General features: G+C 43.3%; 1 protein-coding gene across 4 annotated transcripts in view; it reads left to right on the top strand.

Moving 5' to 3' along the window:
• The window catches only part of SSH2 (slingshot protein phosphatase 2), a 163370-nt gene that overhangs the window by 113969 nt on the left and 24825 nt on the right, over window positions 1-24576 (top strand). For 3 of the 4 annotated variants that reach the window (XM_075263730.1, XM_075263728.1, XM_075263731.1), the window contains 2 exons: window positions 21730-21833; window positions 24181-24245. In XM_075263730.1, coding sequence (XP_075119831.1) covers window positions 21730-21833; window positions 24181-24245 — 169 coding nt within the window. Of the gene's footprint in view, window positions 1-5908; window positions 6326-21729; window positions 21834-24180; window positions 24246-24576 lie in introns of those variants that run through there. The other variant, XM_075263729.1, reaches the window with a different exon arrangement.

Below are 24576 nucleotides of genomic sequence, written 5' to 3'. Positions count from 1 at the left end.
GTCCTGGCCATGGAGAAATGGATTTTACTACATGCGGTACTTCTAACTTCCTGTGTAATATTTCAATAGAAGGGCAGGACGGGATACGTTCTTATGACATAGAGCAATAGCTTACATTACAGAGCGGTACTGTTGTAATATAGCACCCCTAGAGCTGGACGTTTACTCCTTTATCCTTTCTTAAAGGGGTTTTCGCATTTAGGAGACCCCATTTTTATAAGATGAGTTCTGTTCTGGATGATCATCAATTGGTCATAGAGAGTGGCCCTATAAATATAGTGTCTCTCACTCTGTAGGCCTATCATGTCCTGCATCAAATAAAGCAATCCATTGATTTCATAGGTAACAGTGCAATACTCAACCTCTCACTGTGGTGGCGCTGCAGCAACATTGAGGACTTCCTCTCAAATGAAAGGTCAAAACAGTATGGCCTTATGGTTTACTCGCTCAGCTTCAGTTGAACCCTTTGACCACGCAGGGTGCGGCACCGAGTCGTGGCTAATCTCGGGCAAAATAACATTTTCAGTTTCTGCAGAACACTGTGATGGACGGGACTAGTAGCACCAAATTTGGGACCCTATACCCCAGCAGTGTAAAGAAATGTTGCTTTTTTGGTGGCCCCATACCGAATGACAACTTCCCTTTTGGGTGAGGCCTCACAGTGTGGAAAAGTTGTGTATTTTTCTGAGTTTTTTTGAGCCAAAGCTGTATGAAAATAGCATGGCCAATAATAGGGTCTCTGCACATTCATACATACAAATGCCACGAGTCACACAAAGCTGTATAATAGAAAGTCTACGCTTTATACCCAATGTATTTAGATATATAGTGAACACTTTGGATACATTTGTTGTAAGTAACGGCATTATTACCTCCTGCAGAAATACTGCACGTGATACATTCTGCCCACTGTCAATAGACTCCGATCTGGTGCCCAGACTGACCTGCACTCCAGATTTTGTGATAACTCGTCAGACCTGTCGGGCCTTGTCATTCTGACTAACCTTGCAGTCAGTAAACTCTAATAATATCAGTCATTTACAGGCTGGAATTCACATAATAAAGCAATGTTTTCCATTCGGGGTTGCACAGAACCTTGTCATGGTTTCCTCAGAAGACTGCGTCTACAGGAGCTGGCGCTTATACTGTGGAGACGACAAGCTGATCTCAGCCTTATCACAGCCATTTGACTTGGGCACAGCAGTCAGCGTATCAGTCAGAACATAGCGCTGGAATGCAGTGCATGTCCCCACACCCATGTCTTGTATGAGAAGGTTGGAAGCCGCTGATATTTTGTAGGATAACCCTGTAATGTGGTAGTCCGCTGATATCTGCATGTCTGGTTTCTTGATGTGTTTAGGCTGACATTTCTGTGAATAGGTGTGCATATCATGGGCAGATGTAATGGCTTGTGTCTACTGCTGCGGCACGTAGTGTCAATGTGCCCCCATGTAACATAAGAACAAGGCTTTTGGTCAAAAAACAAGACCCTTTGAAGGGATATTTCCATCATATACATTTATGACAAATTGTGTCGAATTTATTAAAAGGGTTTCCTCCCCTTGTGCCATATTTTACACCCATCTATGTCAGAAAACTAAGATTGATGGGTTAGTAAATCCCTACCCCCACCCCCAGTGTATGTAGCCTTTATGCCATAAAGATCTGTGATAGGAATATCCCTTTTAAAGAGCACCTGACACCACTTCTGATATATCTACTTTAGGAGATATTTATATTTCCCATGAGATAAGAAGACTTGTCTCATGACTGTGTATTCTGTGCTGTTCCTCTGTTATTCCTCCTTGACAGCTAGGTGCTACCATGCCCCTTGATAAAACAGTTGTCTAGCCACAGCAAAACTGACCCCCTATCCATAGGATCTTGCTGATTAGCGGGGGTCCCAGGTGTGGGATCTCTGACGGACCAATTTAAATTAAAGGGGTATTCCCACCTCGCATACTGACCAGTCTTCACTCCTGTAAAATCTTCTTTCTTCCTGGTTTCTTGCATCATTTGGTGGGCGGGGTTTCACATGCAACCTGCAGTTTAGCTCCGCCCCCAAATTCACATGTAGCTCCGCCCACTCATATTGGACTATGAAGTACAGGCAGCAGGAACTCCATTCTGTGTTACATACAGAGACTGCCTGTCTCTGCCATAATGAACACAATTGAATTAGCTAGCCTGATAACTGGGAGAACAGAAGAAATGAAAGCAGCTCCTCTCCCCTATCTGAGTGCAGGACCTAGGTCACATGGTGTAGACACAGGATTAGCTAGATACACAGGCTCGATCCCTGCACTTAGCCCCGCCTCCCTCTCCCCTGAGAGCAGCAGATACATCACTTGACTTTTGAGCAGATAAGTCAAGGGATGTGTCAACAATGAATTGAATAAAGTAAGATAGTGGACAAACAAAGCAGCTTTGCTGAAGCAATGTATTTAGGAAAAGTCTTACATCCACATTAACCAGCAGTATAGATAGGATCCTTGTGATGGGACAACCCATCACAGCCCATTTAATGCACTTCCGCACACCCGTCTGACCATCCAAAACTGGGGTGCAAAACACCTCAACTTTCCACATCATTGGGAGTCTCAGTGGTGAGACGCCCTACAATCAGCTAGGTATGCCCTATTCTATGCACGGATGTATTTTGCTTTGGCTGGACAACTCCTTTAACATGTGTGGGTCAGCAAAAAGAGATCTCATAAGACCAAAGGGATGATATATATTTTGGTGAATACAAGTATTTACTGAAACAGACACATCAGGAATGTGGAGTGCTCTTCTTTAAAAGCTTTCTTTATATTTTGATTTTTTTTTTTTTCCCAGCTTTTTTTCCCCCATTACAAGCGCTGCTGCTTTCCTTGTTTCTTTAGGCAGCAGATTGAGCAGTGCTCGGTGTTGTATCAGCTGCGGATCATGTGCTCTGCTTTAAAGCCAACAAAGCCGAGCTGAAGTGCTCCAAGTGTGGGTCCGCCTGTAGTCTAGTGCTTAGGAACATTCCAAGCAGTCCCTGGAACAAGTCTCCAGATCGCTCTCACCAGGGTTATGTATAGTAGACGTCCATAGCTATAAACATCCCCATTATATTCTCTGCTTTATAGAATTCTAAATAAAACTTTTATCTCCTATATATCACATGCCTTATGTCGGAATGGAAGGAGCCAGGAGTTCAGGAACTATAGTTAAAGGATTCCTTTAGATCTCTGCTCAGTCTAGTCAGGAGTCCAGTGGGTGGGCCTACTCTAGTGCACTAGAAGTCCGAGCGTCCATACTGCGGCTCTATTCACGGTCTATGGGGCTTCCAGAGAGTACAGTGCTCCATTATCTACAGCAGTGCCATAGACTATGAATGAAGGAACGTGCACATGCTTGGCCTGGTGCTTCATTTGAACAGGGGAACGGGACCCCTGCTCTTGTACAGGCCCCACTGGTTAGACACCCACTTAGTATCTTGTTATCCCCTATCCTCTGAACACTCCAACCCCTTTACAGACACAACCCTTATCAGGCAATGTTCACATATATATCCCATCCTGCATTGTGAAATCCTTCACATTTGGTGGGAGGCATAGCACAGTATGCAGAGCGATTCTTCTCTTCAAAACAATGGGCACCACTAAGGAACACCATAGGACCTCCTTATAAGTCGCTGGAGTCTATTGTGGTGGACCCGGCACTGTATTTTTGTTCCCTTTCCGTATTATGAGAACCATGAGACAATGTGAACAGAGCCCAAGCCTTACTGCTGTTCACTAACTTAACCCTAATTCCAGTGATTTGATTTAACCCTTGAAGGTCTTTTTATTGCACAATTTGTACTGATCTCTATTTTGTATGAAATATCACAATGGAATACAGAGTACATTTCATGTTCAATAAAACAAGTTAAAAAAAAAAAAATGAACATTACGCTCTTTGCATGAGTTCTAAGTGTATGGAATAGTCCTTGCAGCCAAGATCAGTCCCTGAGGTCCACATGTAATGTCCTATGTGACCTAATGTATGTATTCTTGGAAACACCTTTATAATGCTGAAAAAATTATCCGAATAAAAGCGGTGGCGGCGTCTGCGCCTGCCCGTCATCATCAGAAGAGCATTATGTAATAAAGCCACATAAAATACCAGCAAACCCATAGGTTTGTGAAAGACAAGAATATAATCTGGTGTTATATAAATCCGGTTCAGATTCCAGATGGTGATCTCCTAATCGGCCCATGCCAACCCCTGCATGGCGTCATTGTGAACGCTGATTGAAAACCCTGCGTTGCGTGCTGGTTCTGTAGCAATGAATAGAAGGAGTATGAAAGCCCTGGGTAGCCTGCAATGCTTTTCTTATACAGCGACCTGCATACAGGAAGCTATAAATATCCAGCATCTGATTATACCTATATACATATACAATACATGTACTATTCTCCTCTCACTATTCACAATGCCTGTAGGTTCACGGTTAGAAACTCTTAATTTAGGCAATTACATAAATAACAACTCCTTAAAGGGGTTGTCTTCCAGGAGCAGCAGCACCCTTATCCATGGGCTGTGTCAGGAATGACACCCGAGCAGCATTCACTTGAGCTGCAGTTCTTGAACTAGCCCAGTGGACAAGGATGGCGCTGTTTTACAAGTTAGAAGAAAGTAGTGGGAGAGCTTTGAGAAGTTCGGATTACCCATTGGCTAGCACATGGTAAGTGGTACCTGTACATGTCCCAAATATTTGGGCTGTCAAAGAGGAACACTTATGGTATGTTCACACAGGGGAGTTTGGTGCTGATTTTCAGGTACATTCTGTCTTAGAATCAGGGCCAAATTCATCCTGCATGGGAGGCAGAGACTGAACTAGGACCCTGACAGAATAAACATCCTTTGGCCATTCATCTCGGCCTGATTGGCAAGTAAAAGCCATGGCAAAAAGATGGAGGGCTGGAAAATGGAGAGGAGTATAAGGCAGAAATCCACCTTCATCTTCACTGTGTGAACTTACCCTTAGGGCCAGTCCAGATGGCAGAATATGAAGAGGAATTGAGGTGCACTCTTCTTCCTCTTAAAGGTCAGTTCACACAAAGGAATTTGCGCCCCCAATCTAGAGCCGATTTCTCCCGAATGGGAGGCAGAGATTGCAGAAGGACGTGGAGAAATGAAGCGTCCTGCTTGATCTCACCGCGGATTCCGCCCGTGTAGACCCTAGTCAGGAGTGGGATGTTGCGACAGAATGCTGATGCACTGCATCTACATCCCGCTGCGCTAGCCCATGCGAATATGCCGGTGACGGAAAATGGAGAGGAACAGACCCTTATTCCTCGAAGTAGAGTGTTGGCTGTCCACCCTGCCATACAATAGTGATCAGCCCCAGATGAATGGGGTTACCCAGCGCCCTGCTTCCATCACTTGTCCCCCATTGGATACAATGGGATGCAGATTTAGGGCAAAATTTGGCCTAAATTTGAAAGTAGGAATCCACCTCAAAGTAGGAATCCAGCCCAAATTTCTAGGTGTGAACATACCCCTATAATTTAGGTGGCAGTTTATTTGCATATTTATTAGCACAAACAATATCTAAATATTGACATTAAAAAGTCACATGATATTGTATGTTATATAAGGTGTGATATACAGGATGGGGCAACAGCTAGGGTTATTAATACACATCTATTTCCAATATCAGAGGGACATTTATGGAGAAAATAGGGACTTGGGTGACAAGTAGGGACTGTCCCTCCATAGAACTTGGCAGATCCTCTAAAAATGTCTGTAGTGGGGAAAATCCCTTGTGATGAGTGACTGGTGCCAGGAATCTGAGGCTGGTACAGGGAGGGCACAGGGAGCAGTGTGAGAACTTACCCCTCAGGGCACTGATAAGACCACAGAGGAGGTGGTGAGGGTGATAGGCAGCTGCGCATGCGCGGGAGCCGGCAGCTGGAGCCGGGACAGCAGGAAGCGCATTATGTGAATTGCAGGGCTCAGGATGGCATGTCAGCTCTGCTCTCTGCTCAGACATGATCCAGCCCAGTGACTGCACACACGTGTGACACACCGGCACTGACACCGGGACCGGCCACAAGTTACTGGAGGAGGGACAGAGGCGGCATGTGCAGCCCGAGCACCGGAGCGCAGAGCGGCAGCCGCTGAGTCTTATGTGCCGGTGCGGGCAGAGCAGGGCGGGCAGCGCTGCAGGACACTTCTCCATGACAGTGAGCGGCACCGGACCCGGGGACGGGCAGGAAGGAAGCGGGAACCTCTGTGCGGTCTGTGGGGTGAAGATGATCCCTCATTTCTCCGAAAATTCCGTCATCTCTCAGAACACCATCAACCAGCTGTAAGTAGTGACCTGGTGGTGGTGGGAGCAGCGATCTGGTGTGGGGATCATAGATCATGTCCAACCTGATCACTCATCGGCACTGCTCTGATTGGTGTGGTCTGATCATGGTGATCAGCGATCTGGTTGTAACTTAATCACTTGTGTGCTTGGTGTGATGACTTCTTTTGCGACCACAGCAAATCTCCAACCAGATCACTTCTCTGATTAGTGGTGGTTATAAGTGGTTTTAAGTTTGGTCATCAGTGGCCAGGTTAGTGATCTGGTTGGTGATTTGCTTTGGTCCTCACTGCTCTTTTTAGTGATCTGGTGTGGTAACCACAGAAAATCTCCCACAAGATCACTGATCATCACTGGTCTAATGTGGAAGTTAGTAATCTTAATGGTGGTAAGGTTTGATCATCAGTAATCTAGTTAGTGATCTAGTTTGGTAATGAGAGATCTGGCGGTGGATTTTGTCATGAGTGGTCTGGTTGTGATCTAGTTTGGTGATCTGGTCATGATGATTTGTTGTGGTCACCGCTGCTGTCATTAGTGATATTATTGGCAATTAATTGTGGTTAAATTGTGATCTCGTATGGTTGTTGTGGTTTTGTTCGATGATCTGATTGTTTTATTGATCTGTGATCTGGTTTGTAATATGTGCATAGGACAGTGTAAGACTTCTTTCCACAGTTGCTCAGCCCTCTGATCCCTATTGTCCATGTGTATTGCTCCATACTATAGGATTGCGGCTTCTATAAGTGACTGCAAGGAGCATCAGACTTTGAAGTTTTGTTGTAAGGCTTTGCTGGATTCCCGACAATAGAAAAGAAGTGAATTACTGGCTATGTAAATGTGCACAAACTCCCAGCAGTCCCCAAAAGTCGTGTCTACTAGTGGGGGGAGATGGTACTGCAGGCGGCAGATAATGGGTTCTGAAATTAACAGGAATAATGTGCAAAATGCAACTATTGTAGGACATACAGCTGTATGTCTCCAAGCATGCTGCATTCACTTCTATGGGGAGTTCCAAGAAGACCAGAGCACAAGGGCATACTGGGACTTGTAGTTCCACAATAGCTGCAGTGCCAAAGGTCGCCTACCCCTGACCCTCAGTATAGTGCAGTCCTGTTGTGTAGAGCTCTTCCTCCTAATGTCCCATCCCTGGGGGCGCATAGTTTCATCCACAGGACAATAGATCTTGTACAGGCCCTCATGCCCACTTCAGGGAATCTTACCACAAGCTCCTATTGATACAGAAGTCTTCTCAATGGCTTTATTTGTCTCAGCCTTGCATACAGCAGATCTTACACAGCACAGACGCTGAGTAACGCGCCATCTCTTGTGTGCATATAATATTGTACGTGTATTTTATATATTCAGTGGTTTGGTTTCCATTACATGATTTATTGTAGAAATGTTACATATTGGTTATACAGTGGATGGACCGCTGTCTATTTTCAGCCTGACCAAGTCCCATCTGTGTTGGCAGGGGCACTTGAGGGTCTGCTATGACTTGTGCCCTGCAGCCATTTGCACTCTTCACAAGCCCATGCAGTGCGGTTAAGGTCCAAGTAATAATATTCAGTATTTACTTCTATGCTGTGAAACTTTTCCACATGGGCCCTAGGTAAATGGAAGAAGCAGACTGAGATCGCTTTTCCTGACATCTCTCAGTGCCGTCCATAAGTATACGTGGAAACTTTTCCATTGCTTGACTTTTTTCATGAGATGATCCTTTTTTTAACTAGTGGAGCAATATTCTGCTGGACTTCTGGCATCCTGCTCTGGAAACAGGATGTCCTGCTGTACAGCTGCGGCTGCAAACCTCAAGTAGCCATAGAGCTCAGTGGCATGAAACGTAAAGGGAACATTGTCAGGTCCCGAACATGTCTGTGCCTCAGGTTTGGACAATTCTTCTTTTGTTATTAAATAATGATTTACTTTACAGGGTATCCTACAGCTGGACCCCCCCCCCCCCCCCCCTCCCTATCACTTATCTGTTAGATAAGCCCGCAGCAGGTGGTCAGTTTCTCTACAGCGCCGCCACAGGTGAAAAGAAGTGTTACATCTTTCCTATTGAAATCCCTGACTATCTGTATTTTGCACGCTTATGAAAGGTGTGCTCTTTGCTGCCCTGTACCCCCCTGCCAATATACCACCCTAGTGCAGATAATCCGATAGACACATCCAACGTTATTGCCTTTTATCTGACCACATGACGTCTTGGCATCTATTAGGGTTTTGATTTACTGCCATATGTTTTGCTCAAGCGCTGACCTTAAAAGCGAGTTTTAGCAGTGTATTTGTGTTCTCCTGAACCATTTTTATTATATCCTTTTATTTATGTCTGCTAAAATTAGATTCTCATCTCCGGGATCCGCATAGCTCCATAATATAAATCTTGGTGTCTCGATCTCACCTTAGAATAAACTGATCGTCTGAAGGACTTGACCTTTGTAAGGACAGTGTAGTGTTGCTTTGATACTTGTTGCTTGTGTCCTTATCTTCCTTCAGCTTCCTGTTTATATGCAGGCGAGCACTGAATTCTTTGTGGAATATTTCTGACTTATTAGATACTGTTTCTGCCGCCGACTTCCTCTATGGTGGGAAAGTATACAAGTTTATTACGGGAGGGTCTCCCTAGATACATGTATTATGCACCACTGCCTGGGGAAGAGTTATAAAAGTGCTAAAAATAGTCCTACTGCTCTAATTTATAGATGTAGCAGAGCCGAAGTTGTCACGTGAAGCCACTCTTGGGGTTGTCACAGTTTATCTGTTTGATATAGGACTTCAGTTGTTGCTATATGCAGTCTAGACTTGACTGGGGGCCAAGGAGTATAAGTCATGCTAATGGCAGGGTTTATCCAGCCACAGGTTTTTGTTTGTCTCTGCGGATTGGAAAGACAATGCAGCCGGCGCTGTTTTAGTCTTTACCTTGGCCTTACCTACATTCAGTATCCAAGTAACCTGCTGGTTATCTTTGTTTGTCCTTTTGGCTTTGTATGGGATTGGATTTTAGGGCGACAACCTTTTGGCTGGGACAACATAGAAACACATATTGCATACAGGATGTGTTGCTTCTACTTGAAGTTCACCAACAAATAAAGGTGCATGCACATTGCTACCTAAGCAGAAATTCTGTGTAATGTAGTAGTTGTTTCCGGGATGTTGTGCCGTTGTCTCGGTGAGATGAACGTTTTGAGACCCCCGACTTTAAACTATCCATACAAATTACATAAATGTGGTCTGACCAACCAACTAATGTGTATGAGGGCCTGCAGGTGATAGCCTCGTGTGAGCCCATTGCACTGACAGCTGTGAAACCTCTGTGTACAGGCTTCCATGGAGCACATCGCGTACATTGATATATTCTACACTAGAAGCAATGCTTCTAGGGGAGAATACCTCTACTTATGGAGTGTTTGAGCATGCCTACATTTTTTTTTTAGATATATATATATATATATTTTTTTTTTTTTTAAACAAAGTATTCTTCTAGTAAATTATAGGTACATGAGGCTTGGCTATGCTTCTGTTTGCCTCTGAGTGCCCTCTTATAGGTTAGTAAAAGTCCATTGGTGGGCATGAATCTTTAGAGGAATCCCATGAGCCAGGGATCAAATTAATCTGGGGACCTTTATGGATTGTTTTCTTGGTTAGGCCCAGTTCACATCTGTGTTCAGGCCATTCCATTCCCCCTTTGCATAAAAAATGCAAGCAGCACTTTTCTCTCCACTTTTTTTTTTTTCAAGCAGAAACCACACTTGGCCCCATTATAGTCTAGAGTCCGTGGGTTTCCTGAAGTAAGCACTTTTTCTATGCGGATTAGGTTTCCACTCGTGGGGTCCTTGAGCGCACTCCCCAAATGGAAACCCATGCACAGATGTGAACCAGGCCTTAGAGTTCTTTCCAGGCCACTATAGTTCAGTTGATGGTCAAAGTCCACTGCCAATGCTTGTGCAGTATTGTATATTTAGTTGTAACTTCATAGGTCCATAGGTGCCATACCTGACAATGCATAGTCTCTATATTACTGCCGAGAGCTTATACAGACCTATGACAAATTTGATATTATGTGTATACCCCATGGCTGCATAGTAGCCATGGATTATTTTCCAATTAATCTGCCCTTTTGTGAACCTTTTGACATTAATAGGCAGATAGATATGATTATGTCTGTGTATGTATGTGTGTGTGTGTATATATATATATATATATATATATATATATATATATATATATATGTACACACACCGTAAAATTTGTCGATTTCCTGTTTAGAAGTCTAGGCGTTGTAGTGGTGCTTTGTTCACACTGCTGTTGAGTCTGTGCAGTTTCCTTTGTTTTTCGGCCATCCTATGACTAGTTCTCCCTTAGGACTTGTTACTCAGCAGACCAGTCGTCACTCTCGTAGATCAGGTGATACTGGAAGCCATGACGCTAGCACGAACAGGTCGTCAGCCACGTTTAGTGCGGCCCTATCAGTGACAGGTGGGTAGCGGTATATTGTCTCTCCTGTATACAGCATGTGTCAGCATTTTCTGTTATTGTTATCGGTTACTCCACAGACCTGTGAACAGAAACCAGCAGAAAATATTACCTCAAGTGCAAAGTCTCTCAGACTTGTTAATCACGTCCTGTGTTTCAGGGCTGTGTTTACCTAGCGAGTCGTCACACATGACGCGTCCCTTGTTGGCACACATGGGATAACTGTTTGTTCATGTTACTTTTCACACCCATTAACAAGGCTGGACAGCTTGGAAGTCTTGGCTTATGTTCACATGTGGCACATTTATTGAAGAAAGTTCAAGCAAATTTGCTGGGTGTCGTCAAACGATAAAGGGTCCATAATGGGGCAAACTGTACTGTGGGGTCTCTTCAGAGCCCAGAATATAATCAGAGGCCCAGGGGAGGTAAGTAAACCCTGGCCTCCGTCCTCTTCAGGCCTCCTGAATGATGTCAGGGACCGCTGAGGCCTTTGATCGGGCTCCAGCGGTGTTGTGATGCAAACACGCAAGTATCCAAGTGTCGTGACACCAACGTGACTGCTGACATCAGTCCGGAGGCTTGAAAAAAATACCCAAAATTGCGGCATTAAGAACATGAAACGTCTTTTGCAAAAGCTAGATGGCAAAATGGTACTTGGAATATGGGAATGAAAAGAGAAAAAAAAATCACTGTTACCTGAAGGCCCAAAATAGGCCATGTCTTTGAAGGGTTAAAGGGTTTTTCCCTTTGTGTACAACGCATTGAATTACACATTGTATTGGTGGATTTTTGAGTGTTTACTTAGTTGGTGTGTGCGCTGATATGTTTTTATGTTGTGTTTTCTTGTGAAGATCCCAGGTCCACACTGGTTATACAGGCTTGTCAAGGCGAAATTAACATACACCGGTCTGAGTATTTTTAGAAGTTTGTTTTTAGGAAAGTATTTCCCAGAAGGGTTACTGCCGGGGAACATACAAGAAAATATCATGTAGGCAACTTTTCTGGGAACCAGAAATACCTATGAAGACCTACTGACTAAAGCTGTGAAATATGCTAGCACTGTATAAGTAAAGGTGGTTATTATATAGGTCTTTGTATAGAAATACCTTCTGTAAGTGAAAAAATATTCATGTGTCTGAAGCTCGTTTAAAGGGATTGAATGAGATCAGAAAATGGTCTACCTTTTTATTTGTGCAAAATAGTGCCACTCTTGTCAGTAGGCTGTGTCTGGTATTGCAGCTGAGACTAATATTCTTGTGCTCATCTCAGTTTCTGGTTGGAAAAAGATCTCATACAACCCCTTTTAAAGAGGACTGGTCTGATCATGATTATGGCAGGTATATTCTCCCACAGATCCCCTATAGGGAGTCCCAACCTCACTCTGGGAAGTTGAAATATTGCGCACAAGTCCCTTTGATTAGAATAAGCCCTGTGCACTATACTCACCAGGCAGCGGGTGGTTGTCTTTGCAACATAACCACCAAGCGTGCTACTCAGTCTCTCCTCCACCGCTGTAATTATTTATATAGCCGTCTCTCATGTTGTTGCCCAAGTCTACACAAATACAATTTGTTTCCAGGTAAATCATTAACCGCATAGTTTTTTTTGTTTTTCACCTTGCTGTACAACACTCAGAAGGTTTTCAGGTTGTTAAACTTGATTAGAGTTTTCTTCAGTCTTCCGATTATTACGAGCGTCGTGCGCCGCGTACACCGGACACAAGGAATCTGTTGACCAACACAAGAATTGTGCGTGATCAACAGGTCAGATGGTAGAAAACAAAGGACAATAGTTGTAGGCCTATTCATTGCTGCCCAAAAACAGTGAATATTCATTTCCAGTCACCCACATGTGGCATTACATTATAGAAGCCCTTGTGATTTTCTATGACATTATAAACCCCGTTCTTATTCAAGCAGATATTTTATTTTTGAACCTTCTCAAGATGATCTCAGTCATGTTTTTTCTTCATGCTGTGAGTGAAAGTATCCTTCAACTTTCCGGGTAAGTGACAACAGAGACTGTGGTAACCCTCAGGTAGTGACTTTGTCCTCTCTACCAGTTAAGATCATCTGCAAGCTGTGCCAAACCTGGCATGCATGTGTATTGGGAGTCAGGCAAGATGGCTGATGAGGTTCTTCTTAAAACTGACCATACACCTGAATATAGCAGACCTTCCATCTTCTTGATAAATATGTATATTTGGTTTGGTTTGGTTTGGTCAGGGTTGCATGCGTTCTCAGTTGGGAGAGGGGCTTAAGTAGTGGCTTCATCTGAGATCTGAGCCAAACATCTTACGCACATTAGATGACTGTCTGGCTCTGTCAAAAACCCTAGTTTCAAGCAACCATAGTCTAATATGTATGGCCAAGTCAATACCTATCAAGTTTGTTCCCCGGAACAGTTGTCAAACTTTGTTTACGATGAGGTTGCGTAATTCGAGAGTCATTTTCTGGTCACTAGGTTTGACGTCTTGAGGTTTACTGTTATATTGTCTTTATGTTGGGTGCTCTTCACAGGTGAACACGATAACACCATATGTAAGTGGAAAGAACAGCTGCATGTGTAGAAGTATGTAAAACGTGGTTGTTGAGATTGTCAGTCATCCAAGCAGTGAGAGTGTTGTAGCATGACAGTGGTTAAGAACCTGTTGACTTAAGACATCTTTCATCTTCTCAGAAGCATAGATTCTGAGAAGTCTTTCCAGCTGATCAGCTACCATTGTTCTAAGATCTGTGTCTTGATAGAGGAGCCCAGCAGGCTGGTGACCGGCTTTATGGAGAGGAACAACCATGTAGCATTGTGTCCTTCAGTGGTGTGATGGGGGCTGGGAAGGTCCTTGAGATACTTTGCTAGATAACATCTGTTTGATGGCCAAAGCCCAAGCAAACTTTAGAAATTGGATTGGTGGGGACTGAATTTCCACATTCAATCCTATTATAATGCTTGATAGTAATTGTTATAGGGGTTCTAGATGGAAAACCATTCCAGTGTTCACAACAATCCTTACATCTCCCCATTCACGGAATTTTTAATATAGTGAAGTACATTGCAGTGTACGCGAGTGGCTTGTACGTTATTTCTTAAGAATTTGGAATAAGTTATAGAAACTTTCTAAAGTGTCCACTTATGGAGCAGTTACAGAGGGCTTACAGCCTGAGGGTTGTCTGTAAGGGTCATGAAAAGGAAGACAATGCTCTATTGATGTAGCTCATTGGACATGGTTGCAGAGAGCTAACTTGCCCTCAACTTAACCACCATCTCAAGATGTATGAGGCTGATTTGTTATAGTCTTTTGGGCTCTGAGTGAATCTAAAAAACCTACAGTATAATTTGTTGTATTGTGGAGGAAAATTCGGCACAATAACTTGCACAAGCACCACCAGCTCGAGAAATATAGCGTTGTTTAATGTGGATACTTGTCGATAATTCCCAATTTAATCTACAATTGAAAACCGTAGTTTATGTAGAAGCCTAATACATATGTGTTTGTATGATGGATGGATGGATGGATGGATGGATGGATGGATAGATAGATGTGTGTGTTCTGCTTAGTGCTTAGGAGAGCATGATACATAGATATTTGGTCTATGATGGTTTCCACCTCGGGAAGTTATACCTATCTCTGTTCACGTCGGTGGGAGTTCTGTAAAGAGCCTATTAATGGAGGGAGCCATGTACACACAAGTCAAACCTTCATTCACACCGGCCGTACGATGGAGTCCCTGATCTCAGTGGTATGACCCACATCTATAAGACTTCCTCCCACATTTTATTTACTTCTGTGGGACTGGTGTCAATCATTGTTCTGGTAGTCCATATAAGTGACTGAATGGAGCAAGGGCCGAGGACACTTGAGACCCCTACTGATTAGATCACAGAGGGTCCCAGTGATCAAACTCTTTACCTGTGGATACTGTTTAGTATTATGTGTATGAGTCTGTACGCAGGTCAAGATGTCTATAAAGCACAGTTTATAGATTTGACATAAAATGGTGGATACGTTCTAGCCAGCGCTGAAAGTTTGGCCTTGTTGCCCATAGCAAATACTCAGAACTGAGACTTTTTCTAATTTGTCCATGCATTTTAAGACTGATGCACCCTAGATGCTATGGACAATAAAACCGGTTTTCTTTTTCCAGTCTTCATAAATGAGGCCCTAAGAAGGTGCTTAGATGGCGCTTTCTATGTTTGCCTGTCCTTGAGGTGCTGTACACTATCCTAGTCCTAGAAATCGTGTGGCGTATTAGATGTCCTCCTTTATAAATGAAGGTATTCATGTTATGTAGGCCCCATCTGCTCCCGGCCTTCACAGTAGGTGTGAACCGGCGATGCAGCGACAGCTATAAAGAGCCGACCAGTGACAGACTTGACTGCGGTGTTCGGCCGTCCGCACATCCAGTTTTTTTTCAGTACTTATTCGGTATTCATCTCCTCTTCACTCCTAAGTGCAAGACCGTCCAATACCTAATTCAGACAAAGTCAAAGGGGGCTTGGTTCTTTTTTCAGCTGGGAAGTTCTGGGCATACCACAGCTAAATATAGTGTTGTCTACACTTGACTAATATGGAAGGGGGACAGTATATTGACCTTAAGCCATCTCACCGTCCGCTTACAGTAGACACCCTGTCGCTTGCATTGAGCGGCTTTATAAACGTTCTGACACAGACAGTGTTGCTGTATGCCAGCTGGCCATGTTACTGTAAAATACTGTTCTGTACAGGAAAAGTACTGCGAGAAGGAAAGTCTCTGCTCCGCAAACTTACTTAGTAGAAGATTTCACAGGTTTTATTTTCCATTCAGCGAGCCAGTGTTTAAAATTGTTCATATGTGTGGGAAAGCTGGATGGCAACCCTTTTGGGGGCTGGAACGGTGGCCATTGTTGTCATCACCCAGCTCTCCCATAATCGGATAGTATAAAAAAAACATAAATTGAAGCAACTGACTGGAAAAAGACTTGAGTACGTTTACAGGGATTTCATTTGTAACTTATTTCTAATGGTGGAAACAGATGAGAATATCTGGACAATGATGATATTCCTGCAAGTGTACTGAACGGAAATGCAGATTCTAAGGCCGTCTTATGTGTGTGTGTGTGCGTGCAATATCATATTATATAATCATTTTATGTAGGGTGTGTGTACACACACATCATATCACATTTAGGCCCCATGCATATGACTGTGTGCATGGTCAGTGTGCTAGCCGTGGTGTTCATGGCTAGCACACTCACCCATTCATTTCTATGGCCACATACATACACACATGTCCTATCCGTTTTGCAGCCCATGTTAATTGGTAACAATGAATGAGGCTTTGAAGGCATCGGTGGTACGCCTATGTCATCCATGTGCCGTCAGTACCATTTAGTCACGGCCTTGCTAGATGCACATGGTGGTGTGCATGTACCCTTAACCCCAAAAATCTTCACTTGGTTAATCCACTCCAGTGTAATCTCTTATCACAGAATACGGCAGAATCCAATGAAAATGTTTTTCCAATAACTTTTTCTTTGGTTTTTGTTGACTTCTGTGATATCACGCTGCAGCGCTTTATCCAATTGCAGTCGTTCGGGTTAACTCTGCTACACCGATCTATGCGTGCGATTATTAATCTGGTATTCCATCATTTTTATAGGACTATATAACTAGCAATAAATTCTTTCTCTTGCACTTGTTTCAACATACTTGCTTGCACAGTTTACTAAAATTTGAGCCATGTTTCCAGTCATTGTGTTACACATTTCAGTCATGTGTCTCAGACACAAGCCTCGGACGGAAACATGTGACTGACCCTTGGTTTGTTCCAGATACATTTTTCAGCTCGTGACCCCACAGCTGTTTTGTGAAAGGGCGGCCCTGTTTAAAAATGCAAAATATTTTAATGTCTTAAAAATAGTAACCGAGCGGGAAGGGCTGAGATATGGGTTACTTGTTTACTACATGGTATCAGGCAGCCATCTTGTGGTGTGGACACTGTCCTCCTATTCATGAGGATGCAAATTGTCTATTCATGAAGAACTAGTGACTAATCTGGGCCGTCAGGCTTTGATGTCTGCTGGTTGTATTGCTTTGAGGAGTTTTGTTGTGAAGATTTCTTTGTTTCCACAACAAAATGGCTGACTGAGTTCCTCTTATCTCTTGAAAGTCAATGGTTTGCTGTAGGCTCTTTTTTTTTTTTTTTTCCAACTTTTTTTTGCTATGGATCTGTAAGGTGTGGCCGGGAATACAGAGTTAATACAGAGTTCACACAGAGTTTTTTGGTCAGGAATCTGCCTCAAAATCATCCTCCAAAAAAAGCCTCCCAATATTGTATGGTGGCACTTCAGGCCTCATGCTTTGGAGGGGGGGGGGGGTTGGGTAGCACTGTGCATGGGGAGCTTGGAAGAGGACTCGGTACTGTGGCCCCTTCATTCGTAGTGCCATGGGAGTTAAGAAGTCCAACCATCATGATCATAGTGATGGCCTATCCTAGCAATATACCGTCTCTTTTTATCTATTTTTTCACCTACGTGTTCATATTGTTAGCACGTATGATGGGAATTATATAGCGCATGTGATCTATGTGTTGGCTAATATGATGTTTGTATCTGCGCCGCTGTGTCCGTTGTTTTCGTTCCTTGGAGGACCAGAACAGCCGACACTAGGAGTCCTAAAATAGCAGACAACAGTGTCCGACCGACCCCCATTCTTCATAATAGGATCCGTCAGATGTATTTTCTTCTAAGCTTGAACCACCAGACAAAATATTTGGGGCTTACAGCACTTTTTTCTCCAATAATAAAAGGACCCTGGCACAGATGTGAACTTAACCTTAGTAAATGTGCTTGAGTAGGCCTTGTATATTAAAACAAGTGCAAACATAAAGTGCCTATAGTAATTAGTTTAGCCACTTAAGGGTTAATCCATCCCTTTGCTATGTATTTCGGGTTTTAGATCGTTCATTTCATTATTACTGTTTGCAGTCCTATTTTTGCACTTGGTTTGCCGACTGCTTGTTACCTGCAGATCTGTACTATATGGCTTCAGGCGCAGGTCTGGGTATTGCTTAGCTTGTCCACGCTCTCCTTATTAGAGGAAAGGGTTAATGTACAGAGCTGCCCTCTTAATTCTCGCCTCACGCTGAGGTCTTTGGTTCACAGATGTTTCATGCAAATATACATTTTTACAGAACGCGTTCCCACGCTCTAAGTGTTCTGCTCACTGTTCCCTATTCCTCGCTCCGCAGACTCTGGCCCTCTTCTATTTCACCCTGTTACGGCTTTACTTTTCCTTCTGACGTTCATCGAGCTTTTACTTTTAAAGGCATGAACAATCTCTGCCTTTAATCCACAGTAATAATAGGTGTAGCTGCCGTGCCTTGTACATAATCCAGCATATCCACAAAGCCAAACCAGATTATGAATGGTTTGTCATGTAAATAAGTCAGTGTGATGATATAAAATCCACATTTACGCTGAATTTGAGGCCACAGTGTTTACTGGTGAACTCATCCTTCACGTTCCATTTGGGGCCCCCATGACATAGTCCAGAATCCTCCGCCGACACAGGAAGAGCCCAGATTTCCAGGCCAAGAAAAGGTGCTGAAAAAGAGTGTAAACCAAGTTATCCCGCTGAGAGGAAGCAGGCGGACACCCTGCTTATCTTCATTTCTGCAGAAAAACAAAAATGATTTCTCACGCTATCTTCCTTCTTCCTTTTGCTGAAAAAAAAAATTCATAGCTCCTTCCTCTATCAGGAAGGCATGGAGGCAAGCATCATGGCCGCCGTAACAACTCACACCAGGTTGTCTACTGGATTTTCTAAATCTCTTAAAGATGGTTTCACACGTGACAACTGTATGCAGTCTTGGAGAAGTGTTATCTGTGTACTCTATACAAAATTGTATCAAAAATCCTGATCAAAACCTGCGCATGTGAATATAACCAAGATTACAAAAACATGGCTGCCAAATTTGTCTACAGGTCATGTGTGGTATTGCAGTGCCATTTAAAGGAGCTTTGTGGACCCAAATGTATTGTTACCAGACCTTTCCACAGGATAGGCCATCAGTATCTGATCTGTGGGGATCTGACACCCGAACCTAGCTCAGATCAGCTGCTTCTGGTGTCGGAGGCTACAGCAGTGGACGGAGAGCAGAATCAGTTTGCCCCTATTAAAGTCACAGGAGCAGAGCTGCGATTCCCTAGTGCTACCACTATACATTGAGCGGGGCTATTAGCCGTTGCTATATCTTATGGCGGCTGGATCAGCTGGTTTGTATGGGTTTGGGTGTGTGAACCCTGCATTTAGGATACTGATGGCTTGACATATTGGATAAGGTATTAGAATCAAAATGCATTTAGGGTTTGAAAACCCCTTTAATAGCTGAGTACCAAATGCAAGCCATGGACTTGGAGTGAAAGCAGCCATGCATGTTTAATATTGAAGACCTCTTTCAGGGTGCCTGTACATATTGCAGCCGAGACCCTGATGTTCATTTTTCTCGCTCTTTTTGTTCTGTTTTTCTGTATGTAAGTACTGCCGATATAGTTTTTTTTCCCCCTTAGGAGCCACTCTTTGCTCATGTCTCAGTGTAGGCTCCCTTTAAATGGCCGATGGTCTTCTATCTGTTGCTGGACATCTCTTCAGCATATAATGTGTTTGATGGGAATTGACATTTCACCATTCTTGTTTTTATTGTGGCGGTGATTGTCAGGTGGAAGGAAGGCTCCCTAGTGAGGCCATCTTATCGTCACCCGCATCACTTCCCCTGCAGCTGGACACATCACATAGGCAATAGGGCCGAGCATTACAGCCTCGAAGCGTCTCACAATGTTTAGCAATATGAACATGGTTTCCTCTTTCTTTTGAAGTGTGTTGCGGAAAAGCATCACTTCTGGGTCTGTGCCCGCTCTGCTGTGGGTTGAACTGAGGGCTATGGGAACAGAGTTGGCATGAGAGAGCGTATTACAAAACCCAGGTGTCTGTCTTATGTATTTCTTCTCCTTCAGATGGGGAAGTTGAGAAACTTTATACCTACTAATTGCAATGTTGTTCTATTGTTTTACTTAGTACATGGGAAACCATAGAAAAGAGAAATGCCTTGAGCAAGAATAGAAAATGGGCTGAGAAACTTAACCCCTTGTTTACATGCAGGCCAAAGCATTGGTTTTTGTTAGAGAAGGTGGGAGGCCGCTGTTACTCCTCACCCAGCTTTCCTAAAGACCTGTACAGTAAATCTGCTTAGTTCCACATTGACAAGACATAATATGTCACTGCATTACTCGCCAAATTCTGGCTTCTGAGATATCTGGTTGATAAGTCCTGTAGGAACTGTAATAGACTCCATATTGGTCACAATTCATCTTTCCTATAGCAAACTTTACTTATAACTTGGCAAGAGTTAAAGGGGTTTTCCGGGACTTATATGATGAGGATAGGTCATCAATTGATCAATGGGGTCATGGATTTGTCGTTTGAAGCAGCAGCAGTTCTGTCAGGCCATGTAATATCATGTTTGTCAGTCACATGGCCTGTTCAGAGCTCAGTCCCATTCAAATGCATGGGGTGAGCTGTAATATCAAACACAGCCACTATACAAATGTACACTTCTGTATTTGGCATATGGTTAAGTCAAAGCGTTCATCCGTAAGTTGCTACCTGTTTAAACAGCTAGGAGGTAGAGATTCTGGGTGTCGGACCCCTGCTGATTCTGGGTGTCGGACCCCTGCTGATTCTGGGTGTCGGACCCCTTCTGATTCTGGGTGTCGGACCCCTGCTGATTCTGGGTGTCGGACCCCTGCTGATTCTGGGTGTCGGACCCCTGCTGATTCTGGGTGTCGGACCTTCTGATTCGGGGTGTCGGACCCCTGCTGATTCGGGGTGTCGGACTCCTACAGTTCTGATATGAATGGCCTGTCTTAAGGATTGTTTGTCAGTGTCCAGGTCCATGAAAACCTCAATATTTAGGGTAAATCCACAAGTGTTAGATTTTACATAGCAGGTTTTGTGACCTACCTATTCTAAATGAGGCTTTCAGAAACCTGTGTGCTTGCTTACAAAACAACCCCATTCAGATGAATGGAACTGATTTACATTTGCAGAATTTTCTGCAACAAATCTGACAAGTCACTTTTATTTCAGAGGGTAAGGGCCCCAGGAATAGATGTGTATTCAGTGGGATAAGAAGGCTTTTCAGTAGTGCCCTGATTCCGAGGTCTCTTGGTTGTAGAGACCTATTTCATTGAATAGTTTTCTTGTAGTAACACCTGCCGCGGTGATTCAGATGAATACGATGCATATCTGAGACTGATTGATTCCAAGTGATTAGGAGAGAAAGGACTGTGACATGCCCTTGTTAGGCCGCAGTCCCAGGCAGCTGCGCTGCTCCCAGCCGTACGGTTCACTTTCAGGGCACCCCTTAAATACCTTACATGCTGCAGCACAGATCTGCCTGCAGAGCACATATCCATCTGCTGGTCCCAGCGTTATCAGGGAAAACCAGGTCTATCTTTTACATGGTATGCATACTTACATCAGCTTCAAGGACTACTCAGCTTTTGTCACCTTATGCTGCAGGTTCATGTTGTGTACTGTAGAAAGGCTATAACTTGCTAATATGTTACTGGAACTGGCACGTAAAATCCAAGATGCCCACCAATAGTCCACTATTTCAACAATGGATTGGACATCTTGGATTTTACATACCAGATACTGTTTTTCATGCAGAAGCCACTGTGTGTGTGTGTGTGTGTGTGTGTGTGTGTGTGTGTGTGATTTTTCAAGAATCTCCAGCAAACCCAAGTAAAATTTATTTAGACCCCCAGAACTGCACCATGACCACCATGTCGGACTACACCCTTAAATGTCAGACTTGTGAAGTAAATGTGACCACTGTTTCAGTCGATAGATTGCAGCTTTAATTGAGAATTATTTGCTTTCATTACAGCATCAGCGAAAGTTTCCTGACCGTGAAAGGTGCTGCCTTATTCCTTCCACGTGGAAATGGCTCAAGTACCCCAAGAATCAGCCACAGGCGCAATAAACATGCGGGTAAGGACCGAAATCTTCCTGAACTGATTCTTTTCCTTGAGAGTATAGAATTACATTGCCCAGGTAAAGGGAGCTTTGATAGCCAGAATCTTTGTTTAAATGGGTTTTGCAACCAGGATAGTGTAAAATAGTAAAAGAAGACCTCCTCACCGATGCTGCCTGGTCCCCTGCCAGTGTCTACTTTCTGCGGTGGCTATGGCATCCCAACAGTAATATGTGACCACTACAGCCAGTCAAGTGAATGGAATAATGGTGCAATAGCCTGTATCACCACTACAAAAAATATGCCGTGTGCATGTATGAGCCAGCCTGCACCCTCACATGAGCGCTGCAGCCCCTTCAAACAGCTGATCGGCAGGGTTGCTGAGAGTTGCAACCTACAATATAATATTGATATCCCAAGGGTAAGTCATTCGTTTGAAAAGGATGTATAGCCCATTTAGGGCCCATGCACACAGGGCGATTCGTATCAGAAAATCCAATTTGCACATCAACTAGATTTTCCAACCCGACCACAGTCAGTACACCGGGACTCTGATACTAGGAGACGCTGCCTGCCTGAGCTTCACTGTCCGTATAATATACAGTACAGATACAGATCAGATTTTTTGATCGAGATTATCTAGTCTTCATGGGGCCTTAATGAGTTATAAACGTTTTTAAAGATATGAGTTAATATATTGTACAATTTTAGAAATGTAAACGCAACATGAACTGGTTTTGCAAGACGCTGTCATTTTTATCTAGTATTATTTTCACCAAGTATTCTTCGTCCGATGCATTAAGTCCTTTGTGTGACATACAGTACGTGATATTACAATACCCAACATGATGGAAAAATACAGCGCTGCCAGACATACTGAACAAAGACCTTACATTATGCTAAACTCGTATTGTCTACTCAGGAGACAATTACTATAAAATCCCGGATGTGCTCACCTGTACTGTCGGTGGAATCGCTCTATGTCAGGCTTCTCCTTTCATGTTTATTCTATAATTAGCTAACTATTTTAGATTATGTACTTTCTCCTGGGAATGTAATTTCTCTATGTTTACATACAAGGGAGCATGTGCCTTACTGTTCCAACAAGGTGAACCAAGCCAATATCCATAGGCTGCCATTGTAGAGCGCCGCCTAGTGGTCAAGTCATCAACTATATATATCATATATCATTTAAAAAAATAAATGTTATAATTAAAGCGGTGTTCCAGTTTCATTATGTTCACAGTACATACTCATCTGTCTGCTTGATCGGTATCAAGTGGGACTCTGAGTCCTAGTCTTAATTTTCTCCCTATGCACAAGCGTATCAGCCAATCAGTGGATGAGTAGCGATGCTCCATTTCCGCTTTGCTTCCCTGCTCATTGATGACCAAGGAGCCCCTATTCTGGCCAAAGGTCAAGACGACCAGGGACCCAATGGAGACTCCCTAATGGATATCCAGGGGGGTCATCCATACTCTTAAAACTCTCTTATAGTCTTCCTATGAAATTGACTCTAATTTGTCTGAGACATTGCAATTAAATTGGAAACAAGTTGTGTAAGTGATCATCTCTGTACAACGCTGCTGAATATGCAGGTGCTATACAGTATAAGCAACTGCAATAAGTTTTCAGCAGTGAATCTGAACCTGACACCTCTACATATCATCCATTTTAACAGCCTGCTATGAAAACCGAAGTGACCTGTCCTTAAGGATGCCCGATCTCACAACTATGCAGTAAAAGGGCAACTTTTAGATACTTTCCTATCTGAACACCCCGTGCCAACTATCAGTTCTACACAGGCGTTTCTTGGGAAATAGCTTGGCATTGCATCTGTCCTTGTATACGACCTTGTACTTTTTTATAAACCTGGAAGAAGCTGTTAGTGATATCTTCTTTGTCTACTATTTTGCACACAAAACAATGGTAATGCTTTTTCATCATCTTGCCAACCAAAAAGTACTTTTTTTTTTTTTTTTTAATAACAACAAAAATATTCCCTTGGCTGGTCCTGGCTGTTGATACGGCCGGGACCATATAGACAACGCACTGCGCTTTACACCAGCAATGTAGTAGATGAGATTAAGCAAATCTCATCCACATGCTGCAACTACAACCTGCTGCACAAAGTGACTTGTGCGGTATGTTTTTATTTTTTAGCATGTCAATGCAAAGATTGTAATCTGTGTCAGGACCCGCAACAGTTTCTACAGGTGGGCTGCACCAAAAAAACACCCAGTTTGGGGTAGATTTTTTTTCTGACAGCTTACAGAGGAACTACTAGAGTGTAGCCCCAGTTTATTGTTCTTTTCCAATGGTGTTAACATGGTATAACAATCTTTCTATTCTCTCTACTTTTAGGGGACCTTCAGCAACACCTCCAAGCCATGTTTACACTCCTGCGCCCTGAAGACAACATCCGCTTGGTGAGTTTTTGTGGCTGTCACTAAAACTAAAAGCATCTGTTGTAGGCTTGACCTATATGGCGACATTTGCCTGCATAACCTGAAGATCACAAATATTGTTCTGCCCGTCACCATGAATGATAGTGAATGCAGTTGCACAGAAATCCAGCAACGTTGGATTTCTGCCAGTTGTCAGGTCATGGTTGCAACCCCATTCACCATTATTAGGTTCAGTGCAGTAACATGACGTTACAATTTACATGTCCTGTAACCTGAGCCTAAATTCTCAGCAGAGCAAAAAGTTCCTAGAAGTAGGTCAGGTTTTCATAATGTAGTCATAAAACAGTTTACA

Source organism: Leptodactylus fuscus, chromosome 2 (genome assembly GCF_031893055.1).
Source record: "Leptodactylus fuscus isolate aLepFus1 chromosome 2, aLepFus1.hap2, whole genome shotgun sequence".
Lineage (NCBI taxonomy): Eukaryota > Metazoa > Chordata > Amphibia > Anura > Leptodactylidae > Leptodactylus > Leptodactylus fuscus.
The sequence above is the reverse complement of the archived record's forward strand: the minus strand, read 5'-3'. Positions and strand labels throughout refer to the sequence as shown.